At 39.1% G+C, this 24,375-nt stretch overlaps 1 protein-coding gene across 11 annotated transcripts in view; it reads right to left on the bottom strand.

The window, feature by feature from the left end:
• The window catches only part of PCDH15 (protocadherin related 15), an 858,619-nt gene that overhangs the window by 43,954 nt on the left and 790,290 nt on the right, over nt 1-24,375 (bottom strand). For all 11 annotated transcript variants that reach the window (XM_049810552.1, XM_049810540.1, XM_049810547.1 and 8 more), the window contains 3 exons: nt 22,640-22,767; nt 6,191-6,406; nt 1,791-1,879 (listed from right to left, as the gene is read on the bottom strand). In XM_049810552.1, the coding sequence (XP_049666509.1) occupies nt 1,791-1,879; nt 6,191-6,406; nt 22,640-22,767 (433 nt within the window). The remainder of the gene's footprint in view (nt 1-1,790; nt 1,880-6,190; nt 6,407-22,639; nt 22,768-24,375) is intronic.

Below are 24,375 nucleotides of genomic sequence, written 5' to 3'. Positions count from 1 at the left end.
CTGGGAGCTGGAAACAAGCTGCTCCAGTGTTTGCAAAAGGAGATTTTTGCAGGGATGGTGAAAGGGCGAGATACTATCTGCTCTTGCTGTTCTTGCCAGGCCACCTGTTGCAGCATTCCCGCTCTCAGTCCCACGACACGTGTGTCATGCAGTTGACACTCTTCATTCAAGCCAGCCTTGTTCCACCCTGTTTTCAAACCACCTTCTGTAAGAGCTGTCTGTATTTTGCTGGTGGCTCCTTTGGCTCAAGGACAGTCCAAAAGTGGGAGGATCTCAAACACAGCCTAAGTCCAATTTCGCATGAGATCTATCCTATGTCATGTAGAAACACATGGTACAGAACACGTGTTCATCTTCTCCACTCAAGGAAACAGAAGCCCAGGAAAGCTACAAATTACTGCGTGAAGAAAAAATTTGTAGAGTGCAGCATGCTAAGGTGAACTTGAGGGCTTAGCAAAGCAGAAGCAAACTTCTCCTATTACTGTCACTGAAAGATACATTGTTCTTCGTCCCTCCAGCCAACACCAACACCTGACGCTTTTGGAAAGCTAGATGTTAACTGTTAAGCAAGCAGACTCCTTTATTATTCTTAGCTCTAGGCAATGGAGTCCCTGTGAATACAGACTATTGCCTGAACAACTTCATTAGTGTTTCTGACATTAGAATCTATCAAAGCTAACTTACACCTGGCTCAAAACAGAGAGAGAAAAGGGGAACATGTCCTAAATCTCCAGAAACAAACCTGTTGCTATTCTTTCTTAGCCCAGTGAAGACACGAGCCATTTAGATACAACACACTTCTTTTTCAGTGAGTGATTATATCATAAAGCCTAAAGTATTTTAATTTCCATGGAGAAGTAAAGGTATGACAACAGCCAGGATGGAACAGACCTGCTGAAATCTGAGAAATGCCATTCATCACTGATTAAAATGACAGAAGAGTACGAAGATTGTTTTTAAACTATTTCCTACAGTAATTTCTGTTCCATATATTGTCTCATTCACGGTTATATGCCTAATGACACAAAGTATAGAAAATTGTCCTCGTCTTACAAAAACAAACTAGAAGTGAAAACCTGACTCCTGGAAGCTAATGATGTTGTGGCGTATGAGTGGTATTAAAACATATTTGACCAAAAGGATTTTAGCTGACTTCCTGCATGATAAAATACTTCTGTTTTATTGCAAAGCATTAATGTTTCCTGTTACCTGTCCCCCCATCACAACATTGTATACCTGCTAGGCCTGAATAATGACACCCTGTTACCAATTCTTTGCTATTAAAATTTTATGTAAAGATGTTTGTGGTATTAATTGTACCAGTATAAATTTTCTAAATTCTGCTTTCCCTCACAGCTATGTCTCCCAAATAAAATCATAGTGAAGCAATACAGCTCACTGAGACACACTGCCCCAACCTTTTGGAGATGTGCTTTATTTTATGTGCTAGATTTTGACAGATGCAGTTTCTGTGCTCAGAATTTGGAGGCTCCACTATAGTCTGTATTAGGGGCAGCTCTGAACCAAGTTGCAGCCTGCAAAGTGGACAAATGTGCAAGCAAAGAAGTGCTGTACCTCGGCCTTCTCCAGAGGAGGGGCAAAATGTGTGTGTGTGGGGGAGGCAGTGCTGTCGCTCAGCCAGTTGTGCTCCCCATCAAAATACCCGCTTGCTCATTGTCAAGTCCTTTGGCAAGGAAAGGAGATCATGGCATAAAGGGAGCACTCCTTACTGAATCTAAACACAAAACCAGCGAATTGTCTGAAATTTGTAGAGTAAATAAATTTATTACCCTATGAGTTGATCTTTGTTTTGTTCCACAAGGGTGGGAGGAACATTAGAGACGATGACTTGCATATCCAACTGATTGACCACAGAGACCTGGAAACAAAAGAGTGAAATTCAAATGGCACTCCCATGCATAACATCCTCCCCATACAAAAAGAATGGAATAATTACTTTCCTGCCTTCACAGTCATGCCCTGATGTACGGATTTCTCATTTTAATTCTGAATAAGAGAGCTGGGAAATCTTTCTTTGCTTGGCAGCCAAAACCCATAAACACTAGGCAAAGATTTAACTAGAACTATAATTGCAGGACTGCATCGGAATTACAGATTTTTAAGGTGGGGACTACAAAACCTGTTCTTCACAGTTTAGACTTTACTTACAGAATCACGGCTCTCCCACGTGCTACATTCAAAATTACTTATCAGCATTTTGGTATTTTTGATGACTTGACAGGAAAATCCAATCCTGGAGATACGCAATTTGCACCAACGTAAATGCAAATACAAGACTAATTTAACTTGATCAATGATTCTTTGTCAGAAATTGATGAAGAAAATTGTTCATTTACTTTGAAGTTATCAGTGAAAGTTTTCATTTCAATCTCCAAGTTCTTTTAGCTTCTCCCTCTATATAGCATAAAACTGTACATAACCATGTACATTTTACAATTGAACTTTTGCTTGAAAGGCCAGAAAACAATGCCTCTAACAGACTCAAGACTTGTGGGCTTTGTTTTAAATAAATAAATAAATCTAGGATTCCACCCAAGAACAAATCTCTCACATTAGCATTTTCCACTATAAAAGCAGTGTAACTCTTTTGTTTCTCAACGGCAGGCTGGAGGGTCAGTGTGCACAACGGACTACACACGTATCAAATTCAGCAGAGTTGGTAAACTCTGCTTCACATCTCCTGATCTAGTCTCCTCAAATGATTTTTATCCCAAGAAAAGGCTGCCTTCCAGTAAAATGACTGCGTGCTTTTTGTTCCCTTTTAAGTATTTTTTCATTTTGTAATCGCTCTCTCTTCACTAGCACAGCCAAGTTCCCCTTAGGTTGTGAAAGGAACGGTTACTTCCCATACCGGTGGAGAAAAAACATTTCTTGAAACTTGGCTCATGTCCATCTAGGCATGACAGCAAACATTATACTCCAAACCTATACTCCCTATAGAGGATTCTGGAGGTAAATTTGGAAAAGTAGGACAATGTTAAACCTGATAAATTTAAAAATCAGACTTGGCTGATTCAATTCTAAAAGAAAAAAACAACCCCTGATTTTCAAAAGAGAAGCCTGAGCCCTGTAAGCGCTTCAGCAGACAAGCCATAATATACTTTCACATCAAACACTGATTCACCAGCTTTGAAGCTTAATTCAACTTTAAATATTTAAATGTTCTTGAAATGTCATCAGATGCACTGATCAGCATTACAGACTTCTGTGTAAGAAAAACAGAATTATAATGAACTCAAAATAAAATTTAGACTAAGATCATTGAAAGGAACTCTAAAGCAATGAACAGTTTAATAGAATTAACTACATTAGCCAATTCAAGCAAACACTGTGCACCAATGTACCCAGTACTGCATAAATGCAACACTTAAAAAAAAGGCAACAGTTCCTTTGATATTTGAGGAATCACAGTTATGACTACTTGCTCATATTCAAAAATATGAATAAATACACATTCATGACAAGCTAGAGTAAAGCACGAGTGTTGAACAAAAATCAAGAAAAAAGTTAAGGTTTCCATAGCAACATTAACTTGCTTGCTATCCACAGTTTTAAGGGCTTTCATCTTTCAATTATTAAAAATAGCATTAAGTTGAGGAACTAAGTCCAATTTAACTACATTGTAACAAAAGCTGTAGGGAGAAACTGTTCCCTTCCACTCCAGGACAGACAGAAACATGCTGGGAACAGAAGTGGAAGGTGTGCGAAAGCAAAGGCTCTTCCTGAGGCACCACTGTCACCGCTCTCTGGAAGCTTTTTGGGGCACAGTTACCAGGGATCATTCGACCCACCGTTCCTTAGAAAGCTTTTGCTACTTCCAGTCTACTGAGCAAAAATACAGCCAGATCCTGTGATGCTAAGTAGCAGGCACCAGCCTCAATTATAGGGCTGGAAGTCAGCATGTTCAGGTGTCTCACGCCCATAAGTATCTGAAGAATACGTTGCAGAGAACTAGGAAAGTTCCAGGTTAAATTAAATAAGTAGCACAGCAAACTGGGAGTTTGCAGGAGAGGCAGGGAAAGCATATAATTGTTGATAACCACTAGCCTGTAAGTGATAGCCCCTTGATCCCGTGCTTCATTCACTAGGCACTTTCCAATTTTTAGATCGAGCAAGGCAGAGCCTACAAACAGTCTTGATCATTATATAGCACCAATGGATTCCTTGGGAGCAGCTTATGCTGAGAGCTGAATAAGGAAGGGGCCTTGGGCCCCACCCAAACCCCGACAAACATGTGAGTAAAGATTATGTCATAGTGAATATTTACTATCCACACTTACTTAGTACCCTTACGTGCCTACTTGCAGCAAACTTACTTTAAAATGTAATTTCTTATTTCTTTCTTTTGTCTCACAAAGGCTAAAAAGGGAAATTCTACCACATGGAACCAAACTATAGATCCACAGATGTCTAACCTGAGCCACCCTGCCAGTCCCAGCCAGCAGGAGCAGACTGGTATCCTTCACACGGGCCGTCCCCTACAGCGTGAAGACATTTTACCAGTGGATTTGACAGCTTATGCTGCTCACAGAGCTGTGCCAGGGCTCTGAGGAAGCATCCTGGCCCCAATTCTAGAGGATACCTTGCTCTGCTTGGGTTCTTCCCGGTACTGTCCCTCTGGTGTTGCCCCACCTCTTCTCTCTAGACCTCCTCTCAGTGCAATCCTATCTTCCTCCCCACCATCTTAGTCTTTTGCACTGGAGTAATTGAAGTCATTTCCCTTATCTATGTGTACTGCTTGAGCTTGTATTGAAAGGAGTAACACCCCCCAGTCTGAGCACCTGACACCACGGTGATAGCAGGACAAATTCTGTTCAAATCATGAAGCCCAGGAACAGCTCAGTCTAGTTAGAAAGGATCTTCATGTATGGATCATGCTCAGTGCAAACCCAAACTTTCATGGTGGGGTGGTGTCAGACTGTAATTGTATCTACATGTAGTCTAAGCTTTCACGCCTTGCTCAAAAACGCCGAGTGTACTGCTCATCACTCAGACAACCTAGAGATGCCTCTATATATTAATGAGACATACTTCACTTTCTAATTTTAATGTCGATACCTTCTGGGTATATTTTAATATACTATTACTGCATAAATAGCATGAGAATGCCCTATCATTTTGGGAGGTCAAGCATGAGGACATCATACATTATGTTTATTTGCTGAATTCCTGCATAACTCAATATACCAAGTATTACGGCTATCATCTGTATCATTTGACAGTGTTCCCATGAACCAGATAATGCACTTCATCCCTACGACATTATGCTAATATTAATCTAATCCATCAAGTTATATAGGCTTTAAAGAAATTTAGCTTTGATGGTTTCTGTGACTGGACTAAGTCAATGTCCTTTACTCAGCACACCACCACGAGCTCATGGCCTAAAGCCGGTGCCAGTTTTGAAACGTTGCTTCCCTGAAAACTTAAAGTACAGTCTCAGCCGAAAATTATTCCTTGTATCTCCCTTCCAGACATGAGCAACTAAAACATGGCAACCTTGGCTTTCCCCAGTAAGTGAACTGACTTCTAGCTTTCAAAGACTGTTTGCTCAGGTATTTGTCTGCACTGCAAGATACACCAGATCTAACTCTGACCCAGAAGCTACGTAATCATGTTAACACAAAGTACAGCTCAAGTTAGCAAGCTTTCAGCTTGGCTTATTAACTGGGGTTTATTAACGCCATGCTAGCCCTGCTTCACAGCTTTGATATGGGAGCTGGCTGCACTTTGCTGGGTTAGAGAATAGGTGGAGACAATCTGTAAATTCTTCATGCAGATGTGACCTGCTTTGTACTTTTAATGCATAAAACCAGCACCTTTTTTTGCTGCCATCTGGGTCCAGAACACCCAGAACATAACTTAGGTCCATGTTTAATGCAAACAATTAGAATCTAAATTGAACCATTAAAAATGGCTCATTGAATAAATAAAATACAGAACATCACGTCTATTCCGATAACTGAGACCAATATCTCTGCCATGAAACATGAACACATGTTGGCTTGGGAAAAAAAAAAAAAGAAAAAAGCTTTATTTCAGTGACTTTAAAAGATTAAGTACACACAGTTTATGGCCTTCCTATAGGTCTGCCTGGACTTAAACTTTATGTAGTGTTTGAATTTCCTCAGGAATTATTCCATAAAGATAATGCCTGGCTCATACTTACAAGTACTTCTGCTTTGCTGCTCAGTCCTTTTCCATAATTGTCAGTTGCAATGACCTGAAACTTGAAATAGGATCTTCTCATATTTTTGAACAGCATAGCAGTTTTTATTAGCCCTGTGTAAGCTTCAATCACAAAACCTTCTTTACCATCCTTGATTGGAGGAATGATGAGTCTGTACTGCATGGCACTGTAATTCCCAGTGTCTTTATCATCAGCCTAATAGGAAAAAGAAAACAAGCAGAGGGAAATAAAGTAAATATGCATGCAAAGAAACATTAACCTTGTCCTTTAAATAAAGTTGCATATTGGTCCAGCAAATTTCTTCTACTCTGACATTTAAAACATTAGATCCCAGAGAGCAGATACTGCTATTACTTTAAATGGTTCATTTAACTTTGCTGCATGCAGTTTTGCTTTTCCAGCAATTTCTTTCTCCTGTGTTGGCACTAAACTGCTCCAAAAAAAAGGAAAAAAGAAAAAAAGGAAGAAAAATATAAATGGACTTTTCAAGTCTGCAGCAAGCTGAACAGGTAAGAACAGTTTAATTCCGAGAAACCTCTACTGCCAAATTCTTGTTGACAAATATAAAAGAAAAAAAACCCGCAGCAACACACAAACTTACACAACAAGAATGTCCTCCCTCTTCTTAGAGATATTCTGCATCCTCACTGATTGAGCACATATATTTTTGGAGTGATTTAATCTTTTTTATTTAAAAAAAAAAAAAAAAAAAAAAAAGAAGGATTGAGTGGCATTCCAGCAATGCTCCACAAAGGACCTGATGTACAGACCCAGTGTAGAACACAACGCTGCCCTAGCATTCTCCGGTAGTCCTGGCACCAATTAGGCAGCCCCGGGAGCTATGTTATTTCACCCGCCCTGTGCCTGACAACCCTGCGTAGCCCCATTCTGGCCTCTCCCGACCTACTCCTTTGCAGAAACCATGCTCCTGTTCAAAAGGCAGTACCCATATTCAGAGGGGAGTAGTTTTGAGGACCCTTATAATGCTTTCATGCGCTCCTTCTAGGAAGGGGTCAGCAAGGTGGTAGCTAATTACCGCCTGTACATTTGCCCACTCATTAGGCTTGGGCACTGCCTCAGCATCTGGGACACTTCAGCAGCTATTAGTAGGCATTTATCAAAATATTGGCATGACTTCTTAAGCCTGTGGCTTAAGCTAATGTTGGAGAAAAACACCCTTAATTTCAAAAACGTGCAGGTCTTTGTGTAAAATCCATACTTCACCATGACTTAAAAACAATAATCACCATCTAGTCGGGGCTTGCAGCAGAGTGAAGATTTGTTTACCATGATACGCCACTGCCATTTAAAAAAGCATTATCTGTGCAAGGTCATTAAGCCTTCAGTAGATGGCCATTAATCATCGTTTCCTCACCATCAGCGAACAAGATCTGTAAGGTGGAAACTTTTACTAACTCTTATTTTGTCTTTATTTCCTGATAATTTGCCGGGAATACCAGTAAGGAGATGTAACAAGCGAATCTATGCAGCACAGTGATTGCATCGTGCACCATCAAGAGATACTCATACCAGACGAATGATCCTGGTGCTCAAAGCTGTATGTGCTTTCCATGCTACTCCGACTGCTATCAGGCCAGATGGAATAGATATAACTATACAGCACTTAAGCGATAATATCTGGGCTGGTGTAGCTAGAGGTAGCAAACACGTTTCATATAGCACACCATTGTGCTGCAGAGCTGCCCGGAAGATGAGCTCCCGCAATGACACTGGCTGCCACTCATCACAGAGACAGAACTGTTTAAAATGGTCCTTGCATCCTTTGTAAATGTTTTGTTTCCCTCTAAATTGACACAGCTTTATCTGGCTTGGCTATGAAAAGCATAAATACAAAATGTGTTAAAGTGCTTTTGTTCTCTAGTTCTATAGCTTTTTTTAAGGCTTTTAAAATCAAGATTACTACCTCTTGGGTGATCTCAAACCCCTTTATTAGCATTCTTCAGAAAGATGGGGAAGGTTAAAAGCTTTCTGAAATTTACCCTGTTCCGTCAGTCAAAAGGTAAAGACATTGGTGAGCTTTTCCAGAGCATTCCTGCTATCCAACTGGCATGGGTAAATACAACCCCAAAACATCGCAGAGCCAGCAGACAGGAGCTTGACAGGTGGATTTTCAGGACTAAGCTCATTTTTGGCTTTCCTTTTGACAAGTAAATTGCTGAAGGAACAAATAAATGTGAAAGCATGCTATATGGCACAAGGAAGCGAGGAAACGGCTGTACCTAAAAATCAGGTTGATATGCAAGTGCTAGCAGTCATCACTATTTGAGAGCTGAATGTCAGTGCTCAGCACTGAGCTCAAGTCCGCCCTCTTAAGAAGTGCATAAATGCCTGAATCACACAACAGGTTGCCTTCATTCCTCCAGCAACTGTAGCAACTTCAGTGACCTTATCGGACTCTTACTCCCACCACGGTTTTATCCGATGTATTCTCAAATCGGCGTGTTGTGGTGGGTTGACCTTGGCCAGCTGCCTGAGACCCACCCAGCTGCTCTCTCACCCCTGCCTCGAGAGAATGGGGGAGAAATGAAGATGAAAAAGTTCATGGGTTGAGATAAGGACAGGGAGCTCACTTATTAATCGCTGTCACAGGCAAAACAGCCCCAACTTGAAAAAATTTAATTTAATTTACTGCTATATAAAATATGTTTGGATGGTGAGAAACAAGGACAAAAATTAAAACACCACGTCAGCTGTGCCTGGCCATGGGGCCGTTGGAAGGGGCTGTGCCCAGCCCAGGGCAGCCCCGGCCTCTCCTCCCAGAGACCCCTCAGCCCCCACCTGGGCGCAGGGACCCTGTACACATATAAAAAAATCAAATATTTCACTTCAAGTACCTGCTCTTAACCAAATGCAAAGGAAATCTTAAAGTCACAACAAAAAGATTCCACATCATTACTATTACTACACTATTACTACTAAAGTTACCCTTACTAAAGAGACATTTAGAAACGGCAAAACAACAGAAATAAAACATCCTTGAAAACATGCAAACTGGAGGTTACAGATGCATTCCAAGTGGCTTCTCTTGGTGCTTTTTGGATCAATTTTGTCAACATGTTGTAAGAGAGCTTTAGGTCCTCCATGTACTCAAAGATGAGATCAGGAAGCCTCTGCCTGTAGTAGCAGGGGATACTTGAATATGTGAAAAATAATATTTGGTACAATCCATCTAGAAGACCACCTATGCACTACCCGAGAGACAAGAAAGAAACCTCTTTGGAAAGGATTTCATGGTGATAGAGAGCAGCTAACTTTTTAAAATAATCACTTCCTTGCCTCATACCTAACAAATCACTGTGTGCGTGGATCTAAGATCAGGCAAGTACAGCTTGCACAACACAGCTCATTTTAAAGTCATGAACAGTGCAGAAGAGACCAGTCTGGCAAAAACCACTGGCTTATACGCACTCAACTTTGCATATTGTTAATGGAGCTGGGGCGAAAAGAGAAAAAAAAAAAAAAAAAGTAATTCCTGTAACCCCACATGGCATGTGTTTTGGCACGAGGCACATAGCAGCAGGTAGGAGAGCAGTATCTGATCCGGCTCCTTTGGGGTCTTCATTGTACCGAGACAGGATTTACAGCAACTACCCAGCTAACTGCCAAAGGCTCTCTGGAGGTGCCCTGTGAGATGAGCATTACGCCCTTTCAATAAACAGCCAATTTCTTTGTTAAAATGGATTTATTAGATTGGTTCAGCTGGGCCATAAGCCTATCATTTTTTTAATATTAGCAAATTCTATCTCAATAGAAAGATACGACTTTTAATAGTAGTTCGTTTCAATAACAACAGAAAGCAATTTCACCTTCAGTATTTCACGCTTGTATATGTGTGCAACTAAGGACAAACAAAATTTGGATCCAAATTAGGGTATCAATATTGCAGGCACAGACTTCAAATATAGTTGGCCTTTCTGAACAAATGTCATGACAGTAGTGTGGTTGCTTATAAGCAATGTTATGGTAAGTCTTGCAGCTGAGTTTAATGCCTGAAACTCCAGTGAAAGAGGCGTTCTGAAATTTTAAGCATGCAACCTCTAAAATCCTGCAGTTCAGATGCCCAAAGCATCGTAGACAGGCTACGAGTTAATTCTCAGAAGTTCTGACAACTCAGTGGCACTCCAGAGAAGTCAATGGCCTCAGTATAATTACAGTTCAGGCTATTTCCATCCCAGAAACCATCTATACACAGATGAGCAAAGACAGGTGCAAAACTGCCTGAGGAACTTGGAAAAATCATCAGATTCCAGTTTCAAGTATTTTAACTTTGTTGTTTCCATTTCATCCCCTCTTTCACCACTATTTATACTAGGATCAAACCTACAACACTCAGTGCAATGTTCAGCTTTGCAGGACCACCAGAGAGAGCTTGTGAGCTGCTGACATTAATGTACCAACTTCTTTAATACAGAGTAAGGATGTTTGCTATTCTTGTAATTTGTCCTGAAGGTAAATATTTTTGACACTTCATTAGGAAGAGATATATGACATCTCAAGAGTTGCATTATGACTGTCAAAGAAGAGAAAGAGCTATACTTAATCTTAATATTATAGCAGTATATCTTCCCTTTGTTATGTGCAAGAAATACAGATGTCTCCTAAATTCTGCTATGACTGACTACTGATAAATATGTATGATTTTAGGAATTACCAAATTTCAACCCTCTTGTAACTAAGCGTAAGCGTGCCCACACGAACGGAGTTTCGTTGGCGTTACCGTGTGCTACCTCCAGCCCTTACCCATCCTCTCTCACGGAAGAAAAGGTGCAGCTGCTGGGCGCTCCCTAACCCCACCACAAAGGCACACTACACCAGCCAGGTATCAGCTGAAATATGCTGCTCTAGGCCCTAACACTGAGGGTTATCTACCGCAAAGTCATTAACAGTTATTTTTTTTAATTTCATTGGCAGCTAGCTCTCTTGGAACAGAAAGACCAATAAGCCAAGCATTCTTGGTGACTACAACTCCTACACAAGCACTGCCAGCACAACTCGCAGCAAGTCATTAGAAACGTTAAAGCTGCTGGCACTGCAGAGGCAGCAAAGAGACGGACGCCGTCAGTGCTGGGTTCGCCCTCAGATAAGCAATGTCTAATTCAGCCCAGCACTGCAGCAGCAATGGGATGAAGGGTACAGCTGCTTTGCTGCCAACAAAAAGTGCTTTTAACACATCAGTTGCCTTAAAACAGAGAGGAAGGGTACTTTCTGTTTAGTTTGGTTTTCACCTTTAGGAGAACTGAGAGGGGAAAAAAGCCTTAGCTTAAGCATGGACATATATAGGATTCACTAGAGCTGAGTCAAGCTGCATGCCTGAAAGACTAGAGATGAAAACAGATGAGCCAAAAACTAGGAGTGATAGGCATCTCTTTAGTGGTGTCTCTGTAACCAGTTACAGTTTGTCCTAGTATATATGTTTTTTCTGGTGTAACTGGTGTAACTAATTAACACAAGACTTGGGTTGCCTGTGAGCACCTCACACAGCAGCTCTCCCTAAAGGCTGTGCAAGTACCTCACAGCTGAGAATTTGGTGGCAAGAGGTCTGTAAAGGAGGTTAAGTCTGAGGAGCAGATGTCAGGACATGCAAAACTATAAATTTCTGAGGCACTATGGCAAAACCACGCTGATAACCATGAGTTCCAAAGTGCTAGAGACAGGTAACAGTGTAAAAGAGCACAGTAATGAAGAAATACAGAAAAAAAAGAGGAAAACTGCAATAGCTACAACAAACTCACTGGCTTAAGTGTCTGTAAATCACAACGTAAAACCACCTCTAAAACTATACAATGGCAGATGTGGCTTCAGAACTGAAAATATTCAACAATCTGTAAATTCCTACCAGCAAAAATGGTCTTGTTCTAAAAGCTATTTATGTGCCAGCAACTGATTGGAAACAGTTGAACCTGCCATCTGCTAGGAAGAAGAAAAAAACCCAACAGCCCAGTCCCATTCATTTTACATGCCCTGTTAGCATCCTCAGGCTCATGATTAAGGGTGACCCTGCTAGGGAGACTGGAAAACATTTAAAATTAACAATTGCATTTAACTCTAAGCAGCTAGTTTGAATTTAGCTCACGCTGATAATGATAAAAATTGTAATCATCTGATGATTATGCAATAGATTAAGGAGTTACGATTAATGAAGATTTTAATGCTCATCCCAAACAACCTACTGGCAATTTTGATGACAATATCAGAGTGTTATTGCCACATGGCATTGCTTTTACAAGTCTCTCTGGGTGAGGGGATAAGTGCTCTACCGTAACACCGTGATTCTGCGGCTACGTAGTTACGCCTCACACTGTGATAATCCCTGTGGAAACCTGCAGACTTGAGAAATGTAAAATAATCACCTTTCATGAGGGCTGCATGGAGCCAAACATTAATTAATTTATGCTTTAAATACATCATTTGTTAGGCATACTTACACAGGTACTACAACAAAGAGAAAAAGAACGGGCTCTGCTAAGCATACTGCCAATCACTGCCCAGCCCACTCCAAGTAAACCCCAGCTCCACAGAAACTTCTGAGAAATACAGGTAGTAAGGAAAAAAAAAACCCCAAAAAAACAAAACCAACCAACCAACCAAAAAAAAAACCAAAACCAAAAAGAATGAGAGTTGTTTTTCATCCAATGGTGTCAAAAACCCCAAGGTGTGGAAACATGGATCAATTTTGATAGGCTGTCCCACAGGAAAAAATGTTGAATAAGAGGTGTTCCCAAACTTGTGTTTTGAAAAAAACATTAGAAGCATTGGTTTTATAGCATATCCTGCTATGCCAATAGCAGTTAGTGCTCGATACAGTAGGTTTATGTGTATGTGCTGGGAGGGAGTGCGGACCACGCAGCTGATCCTCCATGGGATGGGAATGGTCCAGCATTGTGAACACTCCAGGCATACTCACCCCTTCCAGCCTCTGTTCCAGGAGTACGTTACTCTGGAAGGCACATGCAGGACTAACAGTGTTAAAATGTTGGAAAATAACATAATAATTGAAACAATCTAGTATTACATTTGAAAAAAATCGCAAAGGGTAGTACCTTTTCCTGAACACTGCCAAAGGAAAACAATAGTACTGTTTTCTAGAGTAAAAAGTTTAGCAAGTCAACATATTATCTAGAGATATGTTCTTTGAAGGAAATTACCTGTGTGCTTGGAATTACTGTAATATTATTCTTAGCAGGGCAAGCAGCTTCCTGTCAGGGGCCAGATGTTACAGCAGATGCGTGTATTGAGGCTGTGCTGTTGTCACTGCAAATAGGCTTCAAAGTAGATTTTTACTTCTACCAAGTATGTTTTCTCCCTACAGATTACTTCCTGTGATTCATAAATCATATTTTAACTAATAAAAGATTGTGACTGGCATAGCAGTTCATTTTTATACAGAAGTTGTTCTCTTGTGTACATGCAAAGGCAAAATTAGAGAAAGGAACACTTTGTCTTTCACAGCAGAAAGCTGTCTCAAGGGGCCCAGGGTTGAATCTCACTTTTACAGAATTTGCCACTCTGAAGATTTACTTGTCATCCCAAGGAAAAAGGAAAAAAACCCCAAAAACAAAACACCAAAAACCTAGAGGATATAGGCATGAATAGAAAATAACCAGAGATTTAGCATGGGTAAATGCATCTTGGCAAAAAAGTTATCCCACTATTCTGTCTATATGTAACACATATCCATACCCAGGAATTTTAAACATTTATTTTATCAATTGCTTTAGATCAGTATGCAACTGCTAAGATAGATTGCTTTCAAGGATTAGAGTTAAGTGAAGAGCAATTCCTGTTGCCCTGTGTGTCATTAGTGTAAAAACCTGTAGCATAAAGTGGCTTTGTTTTATTTTGCTGTTTTGTACATTAAGATATTCAAACAGTAATAAAGGATGAAGTTACATTACGAAGCCTATCGGAAAGGGGCACAAAATACAGAAAAGGGCTGAAATGAAAATTTGATCAACCATATTGTAAAAGAATCAAGTTTCCTTCAGGATGTAACTGCATTTCAGACTCCACTGGCTCCTATTATCATCATCAAACCTCTTTGCTGGCTTCATATTACAGCCATTTCTATCAAACACAGGTCAGCCACTTCCAGAGACTTTGATTCACTGGCACTTATTTTGGCAAGCTTCCTTTTCTGCAAACATTTTCAGTACAAAAATACCTTTATAAACTGAGGAGGAATTTAGAAAAAAACCTCTCACTTTCTTTACCAGAATTAGGACCTCCCATGTTTCCTCATTTAAATGCACTTCAATAAACAAAACTAGAGACATTCATACTGTTAAAGATAATGTTCAAAAAGAAAGGACTAATAACACACCGTTATAGTGAAACGTCAATTCCTGCTAGTAATTTCCCTTGTTGTTGGGATTGTGTTGATTTTGGTTTTGTTTTTATAGAGCAGATTGAAAGTATTGGGTATGTGGCCAAAGGAAGTCTGGGTCTAATTCTGAAGGGAAAACCAGGAGTTATATGAAAATACCAGTGGCAAAGCAAAATAAATAATTCTAATATAATGAAACGCAAAGCAAATCTCAAACCACAAAACTAATAAATTAGTAGTTATGAGTATTACATCTGTTTTTAATTAACATATTCATAACAAAAAGCATGAAAAGGCCTTTCATCATGGAAATGGGCTCCTATATACGTCAAAAATTCTGGGGGAAAAAAAAGAGAATTGCAGAAAAGGGGAGAAAACATAAAAGGTTATTATAACACCAATCCCCATCAGGACTGTCCAACACCTGAAACCTTTTTCTGAGCGCTACTAGAACTGTAATTAAAGCGATTATCCAGACTGCTGTTCCAGCTGTCCCACCACTGCAGGCCCAGCGCAATGGTTGTAGAGTAAAAGGGAAATCCAAATAACCCACAACCAAGACAGACTGCAGCTGTCCTACCACCACAGCTTCTGACTACCCTTTGGTCTTTCATCAGATCCTCAGTCTGGACTCAAAAGATCTCATCTGGGCACTGTGTATCTTTGACAGGCTTTGGGGGAAATGAGTAGGCTTAAAAAGAGGGCTGTGTGAAATTGCCTGTAGATTTGAGACATGATAATCAGCCTCAGCCATCATTTCAAGAGAAATGGTATTTAACACAGCTCCACATTTCCTGCTGAGCTATTAGCAATATAAACATGGTCTTTAAGATGCAAGGACTAAAGCCTAAGTGCCATTTGAATAAATATATTCCTTTTACTTCTTTTTTAAGAGACATTAGTACTTATCAGAGGACACCAGCCTTAAAATGTTCATATTCATATAGAATAATTCATATGGAATATCATTAACCAAATTAATTCTAATTAAAAGTGACTTTATGGTAAAGATTTGTGGCATTCTTCTGAGCTCAAGCTTCCTTTTATCTACTTACAGAAATCTTTCTAAAAATCTAGAGCAAGACAACGCATTACCCTATTCTAAAAGGATTTTATATTCAAATGAATGTATTTAAGAGGGCGTTTGCTGCTGCTGCCAGCAAAATTGCTGTACCTTATAGAGCTGGGAGAAGCAATCTATAGCATTTGCCTTAGTCACATATGTAACTGTTCTGATGATGAGAGAAGTGTTTATCCAAACTTTTATTGGCCTATTTGTCTCTAAATTTGTGTGTAAGATTGTGTACTCAGTACTAGTTTTCTTCTCTCCCTCCATTTTTTTTGTGTTTGGCCCATGGCAGTTAGATTATTTCTTACTCCCAGTGCTACTCACTAGGCTGTATGGCATAATTAGTGCCAAGACTGTGGGGTGTTTTACAAAATATTTTTCAAGAGGGGAAGAACTGTGCTCTGATGGGAGGGGTGAAATTTTGTTCAGGCCACAGAGTACAGAATGATTTAAGCAACTGAAGTTAAACATACAAATGTTCAGCAGTATATTTGTGATGAATTTATCTAAACCCCATTTACATAAACTACTATATTAAAAATTAATGACTACAGCAAATCATTAAGTCCTGTTAAAGAGGAACTAATTGTGTTGGGGTTTTTTATTTATTTGAAAGCTGTAGTTTTTGCACAGGGCCATAAAGCTTGTCGTCTTATTTTCATATAAATTACACTCATCAAAAATGAGCCATTCTCATGTGCCAGTAACACTGTACAAAAACAGAGAGCTAGATGAGACTAACTTAATAAATGCCAAAATGAGACAGAACTGGAGATCTGCCTGCAGCTTAAGGGACTGTCGGCAGGACACCGATTACCCAGGGCAGAGCCTGAGCAGCAAGTGCTCTGCACACCCCTCCCGCTTTCCTCTGGGAAAACGAAGGTGCACGTCTGGGAAGAGAGCTGCGAGCACCTTAATACATCCCTTGGCCTGGACAATTGCTGGAAGAGGCCATTGCAGATCTTGGTGGAGTAGCGATCACCGGAGGTGAGGATCTGGGCATAAACACATCTGTTAGTCCTGTCCCGCAATATGAGTGCCTCTTGGTATTAACACCAATGCTGTTCTGACATTTCAGACTATTTTTCTTTTTTAAACTATTGCAAAACCAGATAATTTTTTTTAAAAACTTAAAATAGTTTTTACCTCTGGCTTGATGTAATCCACATACTCTCTAAAATAAAGACACCGTTAATTTCTACCCAGATTATAAAATAATTTTTGAACCTCCTTAATATCTACACTGGTAACCATCTACAATTTAGTACTTCCTAACTAACTTCTCTCAGCTCATCTTTTCCACCTCCTATTTGATAAAAAGGAAATATTATATTAGCTTAAACTGCTGCTAAACCATAACTGCTGGCAAGTGCCTGCCACTGTGATTATTATGCTTAACTAATTTAATTACAGCAATGGCAAATAAAAGCAGGCATACCCTGTAAATCACGTCTAACTGCAGGAGCCATATCAACATCTAAACACCAGTCATTCTGCTTACTGCAATTAACCCACCCATCCACTGATCTTTTCCCCTGGTTATTCCACCCACAGCGACCGGACAAAGCAAACCTGTTGGCACAGGCCTGCTCCAGCCTCTCTTCAGACAACAAGAACTGGGTTAAAGCACCATGTTAAAACAGCTCCACGATGCCCCCAAAGACCTGCCCACTTGTAAAGCTGTCCCAGAGCTTCAGCAGACTGAGCTCTCGATTGCTGCAGCCATGTTCCTATGATCTCCCTCCTGGCTGCTGATGCTCAGCTCAGGAACACGTTGCAAACTTCAGGAAGCTGAAACTGAAGTTATCTGAATATAACAAAGAATTGTGTGGTGTTCATTCAAACCCTCTGCTAAAGCCACAAACAGCTTTGGCCACAAACAGCTCTCTTTTAGGAGAAAGGAAAAGTTTCAAGATGAGTCTTGGTTTTCTGTCATGATACTTTCCTCAAAAACGGATGCATGGATTAAAGGTAACGGAAGCCAAACCACTATCTCGCACTTGGGCTTAACATGAAATTCCAGACCCTGATCTTCAGATGTAAAAGGCTGAAGTAAACGTAGGTACCCAGATGATGATTCGTTACCTCAAGCATTATGTAATTAACCCCCCCTTTGCTTTTAATATAAATGAACTAGCAATGACCAGCTTCTTGCAATAAATCTGATCCCTGTTTTCAACCAACAATATCTCCTTCTGCTACTCCAGAAAAAGGCGTTTCTCACTAACGGAGCCAGTGCTGGTGTTTCCAAAATTAGGGCTTCCTCCGCCAGCCTGCCAGCAGGCCCTTGTAGAGGAATTTTTATTGTACCCATTGAGGCAAATGAAAGACATGTTTGTGCTTAAAATGTAAAAATACAATTAATGAATGTGATTTATTGTCTCTGAAAGTCTGCTATAATATGGTTAACTAGTAAATTATGCTATGAAAGGTGTGCTATACAAAACTTTTTGCTACTATACGAAGGCAATCAAATAGAGTGCCAAATGGTTGCTTGCCCTTAATGCTTCCAACACTTGGGCAAGTAGGTCACCTCAAAAAATGAGAGCTTTGTCATATTTTATCACTCTCACACAAGAAAATAAATGTAGGTGGTCACAATGTGAATTATCTTCATTCCTGACTTATCCATCCCTTTCCATGATCTATACCGTCTTTATGGTATATAATAGTCACACAACTGACAAAAGAGTCATGAGAAATATATCAGTGTTAACTTGCATTTTTATGATATAAAAGCAGAATATGGATCCTACCTCACCTCTGATCAAGTGCTTTTTTTTATCTTCTTATTCTCTCTTTGCTGAATTGGCTTCTCCTCATTTCTCTTCTAATATGCCCCACTGTTTTATAGACTTCAGTTTATCCCCTTTCCTGTGCAATTTCTTAAGCATCTCACCTCACTTAGAGAACCAAACTTTGGCAACCGCCTCTACATATTGACAGCACAGTAAATGCCCTGGTACAAAACAATGTTATGACTTATGTTAGCCCTGTCCACAGATGCAGGAACTGGCATGTCATTAGGAGTATGGATATTCACATGAAGGGATATAAAAATAAGGGCCTAATAGACACGCACAGAGTGACTGACAAAGAAAAGGTGGGCTGGGAATTTTCAAACAACTGATCTGACTATCTAAATCATCCGCTACTAATAGAAGTCTTCGACTTTTCAGGTTTTCAAGCAAAATCTGTCACTTATAGATAAAAATCAAGAGAAAAACCAAAGAAGCTAGGAGTTACTCAACAGAATCCCTGCTGTACTTCTAGAACACCTAATTTTGTTTAATACAAGGAAAACACTGGCTCAATTCAGAGTCCGTTCTTTCTTCGGTAACAACAATATTACACTTTAATTTAAAATAAACACAGTCTCCTTCCCTCAGGATAATGGAATTTACATAAGAAATGAATTAAAAGGTGAATGTCACTTCTACACATTTAGTACCTATTTATTGCTGGTATCTCCTTGAAGTACAGGGGAAAAAAAAAAAGCAAGTTTAGGTCCCAGTGTGCAGGAAGTGTTGCACACTTTTCTACAATGGTGAATGTATGTCATTGCTGTGACAAATAACATGACGCTATTCATAGTTAGAAAACGTTCATTGACTATGAGTCTCAATAACAATGATTTCAACCATCTACATTATGCAGTTTAATGTCGTCCAGTTGTAAAAAATATTCTGCTAGTCAATACCCCGTGTTTAAGGATCAACAAAGTTGTCGTCAGTGACAGGAAGAATAAGAATATGCCGAGAACATCAGTTTCTCTTCAAAATTACTCAGATGTCATTAAAAAATTTAGCAACTATTAATGAATGCAGAAGATGAAAGCAAATGCATTTAAACTCCTCCTAAGAACCTAGCTTCCCCATTAGAATCAAAATTAGAATAATTTCTACAGTGCAAGCTATGCGTGTACTTTATTAATGTTCTTAAAAATTTCAACTTGGAAAACTACTCATTTAATTCTACTCACCTGAACTCTTCAAGAAAAAAACATTACTTTGATTAATTCTTAAAACTAATTGGAATGGGTACCGTATTTAACTAACAGAGCAATTACTTTTTTTCCTAAAGGACAAAAAATAGGCTAACTAGCACCGACTGCTGAAAATGCTTGGTGCTAGAACAATAAATTACAGCCTGATTTTCTGCAACGAGCACTTCTTAACTGTTTCTAATTTTACTTTAACTAAGCACACAGTTATGTTTGATGCCATCCACTAGTAACAACTTCTGTCTCATACCTTTTTCTATTTTGCCTGTCAGCAAACTCAGGGAGAATTCTGTCATACGCTTTAACAGGAACACGTTAGAGACATAAAATTGTAATTTCCTTTGTGTCATCCTTTGATAGTCCTTTTCTGTCCTCTGATCACCATTTCCGAGTCAAATGTTTCTGAAGGGTAAAAGCAGATTCCCCTCTTCACCCCCAAATATCCCTTACCTGTATGCCTGCTCTTTTTCACACACTTCTTATCCCCTTGACTGACACACATGAATATCTGTGCCTAAGAAATCAGGAATGCCTCTTCAAAAGCCAGGTAGGATATCACAGCCTGTTCACATTTTCTATAATCAACTTAAAATGCAATTTTACATTTGCGTCTAGTGTTTCATTTACTTTTGCACAGATAACACTCCTTTATCTAAGTAACTCTGCTATTTAGTATTCTTCATCTACTCCAGTATCTTTGTGTAGTACTGTTATCTTCAGCACTTCTAAAGTTCATGGATTTGACACAATTTTCAGTTTCCTATTTTTGAGTATGTTAGAGCCTCAGTTTAAGGTTCGTAGCCAGAAGCAATAACCAGCAAAATGTCAGGGAAAAAAAAGATATTAACAAAAATATTACCCCTACCTTCAAAACTCTTCTCAGTCATGGTCTCAAATCACCCTAATAGCAACAATACTACTATTTCTTTAACTTGTGCATCTAGAATTTCCTTTTCATTGAATTGAGCAGATATCTGGTTATATGTCACTATTTTATATAGCATAGAAATCTGGTGTACCTTAAAACTTCAGTACAGAAGATGGAGGAAAAGAAAGTGATGAAAGGCAATTCTGCAATTCTTTTCCTGAAAGTATTATTTCCAACACACAATGTTGCTTTATTGCTCGCTTTACAATTTCTTTAATCGCATAGAAATAAATCCTTACAGTAAACACAGGCATTGCACATGCTAGATGACTTTTTTGGGCTTCATTTACGAAGCCTGAACTGAGTCTTCACAGTTGATAAAGCAGAGGTAAGTAAACATGCCTTCTGGGCTAATCACTCTTTCCAGTGACCAATGTGTATCTTTCATCTCCTCTCATCATAACTCCTCCCTACACCTTCCCTTCTATTCAAGATTGCTGCTTCTTTTGAACTACTCAGTGTTCTAATAATGCTATGAGAGAAGTTGCACTGACCTTGACCTGCTAACTGATCTTATCTGATCTGGTTCTTCAGATTATTCTGTAGGTTGGGCACAGGTCTTTCCATCAGGCAACGTTTCATGCTGGCCGCTGAACAGCATCCTCTGCTACGCCAGGAACACACCTGGGGCAAAGTGGTATTAAGGCCCCTTCATGTTTTTGCAGTTGGGAGACTAGCAAGCACAAGCTCAGCCTTAGTACCATCCCAGGGCAGCATGTAACGTGGAATTCCTGACCAGCCCCATTTAGTAAGTCTGTCCCTACCTGTTATGGCCTCAAACACAATCTGCCTCCAGAGAAAGCTGGGAAGAATTGGCATAGAGCAGATTTATACATTATGATGTTCCCTTTCCAAGTTATCTTCAGTAAATTCCCAGCTGTTTACTTGGACTGCTGCATGCATTTCTAGAAAAGACCAATATGGATACTCTGAGGACAAAAATCTGCCTATGATAAGCACTGTATTAAAAAAAAAAAAAAAAAAAAAAAAGAAAAAACAAATACTCTGAACTAGTTCACAAAGTAAACAAATATCATCCAATAGTCAATGCTTAACAATTTCCCACTTTTCTACCATTTCTGGGCTTACTTTGGGAAGGACTGCCATGAAACAAAAAAGCAATGGACAACTTTAATAAGCTCTGATATTCTCTATTTCATTCCTGGTACTCTAAACACATCATGAGGTCAAAGTAAAATTCTTAGCAGGTCATATTTCTGTGCCCTTTCATGCATAAGCTAGAATCAGCAACTTCAAAGCTATTATACTAACGCTTAAGGTGAAAAAAGATGCAGGAGGCCTGCTGAGGTAACAAAATAAGGGCAGAGGAAACAAGCTGACTTGGAAAGTCCTGGCAACTCAAGCTGCCTCTAGCACAAATGATTGCATCACAAAGCATTTTATAGAATAAAAGTAGCTTTATTCTAAGCTATTTTTATGTCTGATGTTAATTACATTTTATATATTATCTTTCCTTGAAATTTCTCTCTCTTTTAAAAAAAAAAAAAAAATCCACGGACAGTCAATTTTACTCACAGTTGTGTCACTGTGCACAAACCTGAAACTGCTTTGCTGACCTGAAATAGAAACTGTTCGTTCCTTTTTTAAAGCATATACATGCTGCTGCCAAAGAAGTAGTCAGAAAAATTTAAGGTAAAAACTAGTGTTGAGCATAAAAGAATCCTCTAAATATTAACATATCTAAAACAATAGCTACAAATCATCAAATGAAAAACAAGCACATAAAATTGAAGAGAAATAAAACCTGTCTTTTAAGCTCAAAATCAACTTGCATCAGTAACTGCTGGAATACTGGGCCAATACATGTCAGTCACACACACACACAAATGGAAACCATCACACTCATATTCATACTCAAACGCTGACTTTAGAAGAAGAATTACCCATTCTGTGCTCGTTATACTTGTTTGTAAGAAGAAACCAAATGGAAATTACTGCCAGTGTCTGAGAAGCTCAAGCAGTTTTAAAAGAAACATATTTCATAAACTCCCGTGGAAAATCAAACCAGTGACTAAATATTTTCCCACTGCAAGTGAATGTTATTTAAAGAATTTCAGTCTTACCTTAACTTTAAGCACAGAAGAAAACATTTTGGCATCTTCAGACACTCCTCCAATGTACATTTTTTTGGTAAAGACAGGCACATGGTCATTTTCATCCTTCACTTCAATAAATACCTTGGCTGTATTACCTAAAAGAGGGAATAGAAAGTACACATAGAAAGTTTTGCAATAAATCTTTAACACTTACTGGAGTTCATACATTTACAGCTCAAACAGATCATGTAAAATAAGTGTATAGATAATACTGTAAAAATAAATACATTAGAAATAATGACACATTTGGCATGAAAAGTATGAACCTGAGGGAAGTCAAGAGATTTCATGCGTTATTTTTTTTTTACCTACCTTTATTGTTTCTGCCTTTGGCATTTTTTCTGAATGAATCTGGATTTAACTTGGAGCTCAAATTTGTACCTTTATAGGAAATGATTCCTGTTATCTGTACACCTGCACTTTGCTGTTAGGGCTATCTGAATTTGCCTGTAAAGAAAAAGCTGCCATGGCTTTCTTTAGAAAGCAAGGTATTTGGGGAAAATGTAAGAAAAGACCTGTAACTAATTTTTCAAATAAATAGAAAAGCACAAGAAAGAATACTGTACTTCAGTTACACAGATTTTGGTCACATTAAATCCTCACAAGTGTTATAAAGAGGTAATGAACAGGTGAAGTACGTGAGTAGTTACATTGCAAAGAGCAGCTTGCTTTATATATTTTAGTTATTACTAACTCCCATGCAAGTACTTAGTGGGTGATTCTGCCACGGTGTCTGTAAACTCACAAATGTCATACAATAGCTCTGGCTATGCAGCCTCAACACCTAACGAATTTACTGTGTTAACGGAATGCATGCCTAAGCCTGTCTTCATCACAAACCTGGCCTGGCCCATGGGAACTCAAGAAGTACTACTTCCCCCCTAGAGGTTCAACACATCTTCAGGCAAAATACTGCTGTTAATTTACATTTTATTAAACAGTTACTGATCCATCCCACTGAACAATAAACATCTCTCTCCTTCTGCAAGAAAAAACATCTAGCAAAAACTGTGGACCTAGTGCAAAAAGAAGATTCAACTGCGCAGTAATCTATAACAACATCTGTTTCTCTCTTTCAGAATTGTATAATCCAGAAAGATTGCTGGAAATTATGATATCCAGTTCATTAAAACCACATTTTCAAGTGATAAATTGCCTCATTTCAGAGTTGGTTTTCCCAACTTGTTTCAGTGCCAGGGTAATTTAAATGTTGCACAGGTGCCATGCTGATCTGAGTTAGCTTCAAAATGCAGTCTCATTTAGAAAGACCTTAGTAGCTCTATCTTTAGGGTACCAAAAAAATTAAAACCCAGACTATTTCTTAGACTGCCAAAGTCACCCAAGATATTCTGTCTATCTGATGGTCCAACTGATGGGAAACAAATGAGGACTTCATAAATGTAACTGAAATCTGAGAAAAAACATTTCAAATGCCATCCAATGCATTAGTACAGAGAGAAGGAAAAAAGAGAAAGGAAAGAAAAAAAGGAAATTACATTTCCTCAGAGGAATAATCAATTATTCACCTTCCACACTGATCCATGCAGAAATATTAAACAACTTTTAGGTGCTGTTACTTCACGGGAAAATGATTTCATGACAAGCTCTCTTTTTACGGACGTGAAAAAAAAGCCATAATCCAACATCTGAATGTGTGTAAAGTGGACATAATGGTCTATTTGTAATCATCTCTAGTTTGCTTA

This window comes from Accipiter gentilis, chromosome 9 (assembly GCF_929443795.1).
Source record: "Accipiter gentilis chromosome 9, bAccGen1.1, whole genome shotgun sequence".
NCBI lineage: Eukaryota > Metazoa > Chordata > Aves > Accipitriformes > Accipitridae > Astur > Astur gentilis.
The sequence above is the reverse complement of the archived record's forward strand: the minus strand, read 5'-3'. Positions and strand labels throughout refer to the sequence as shown.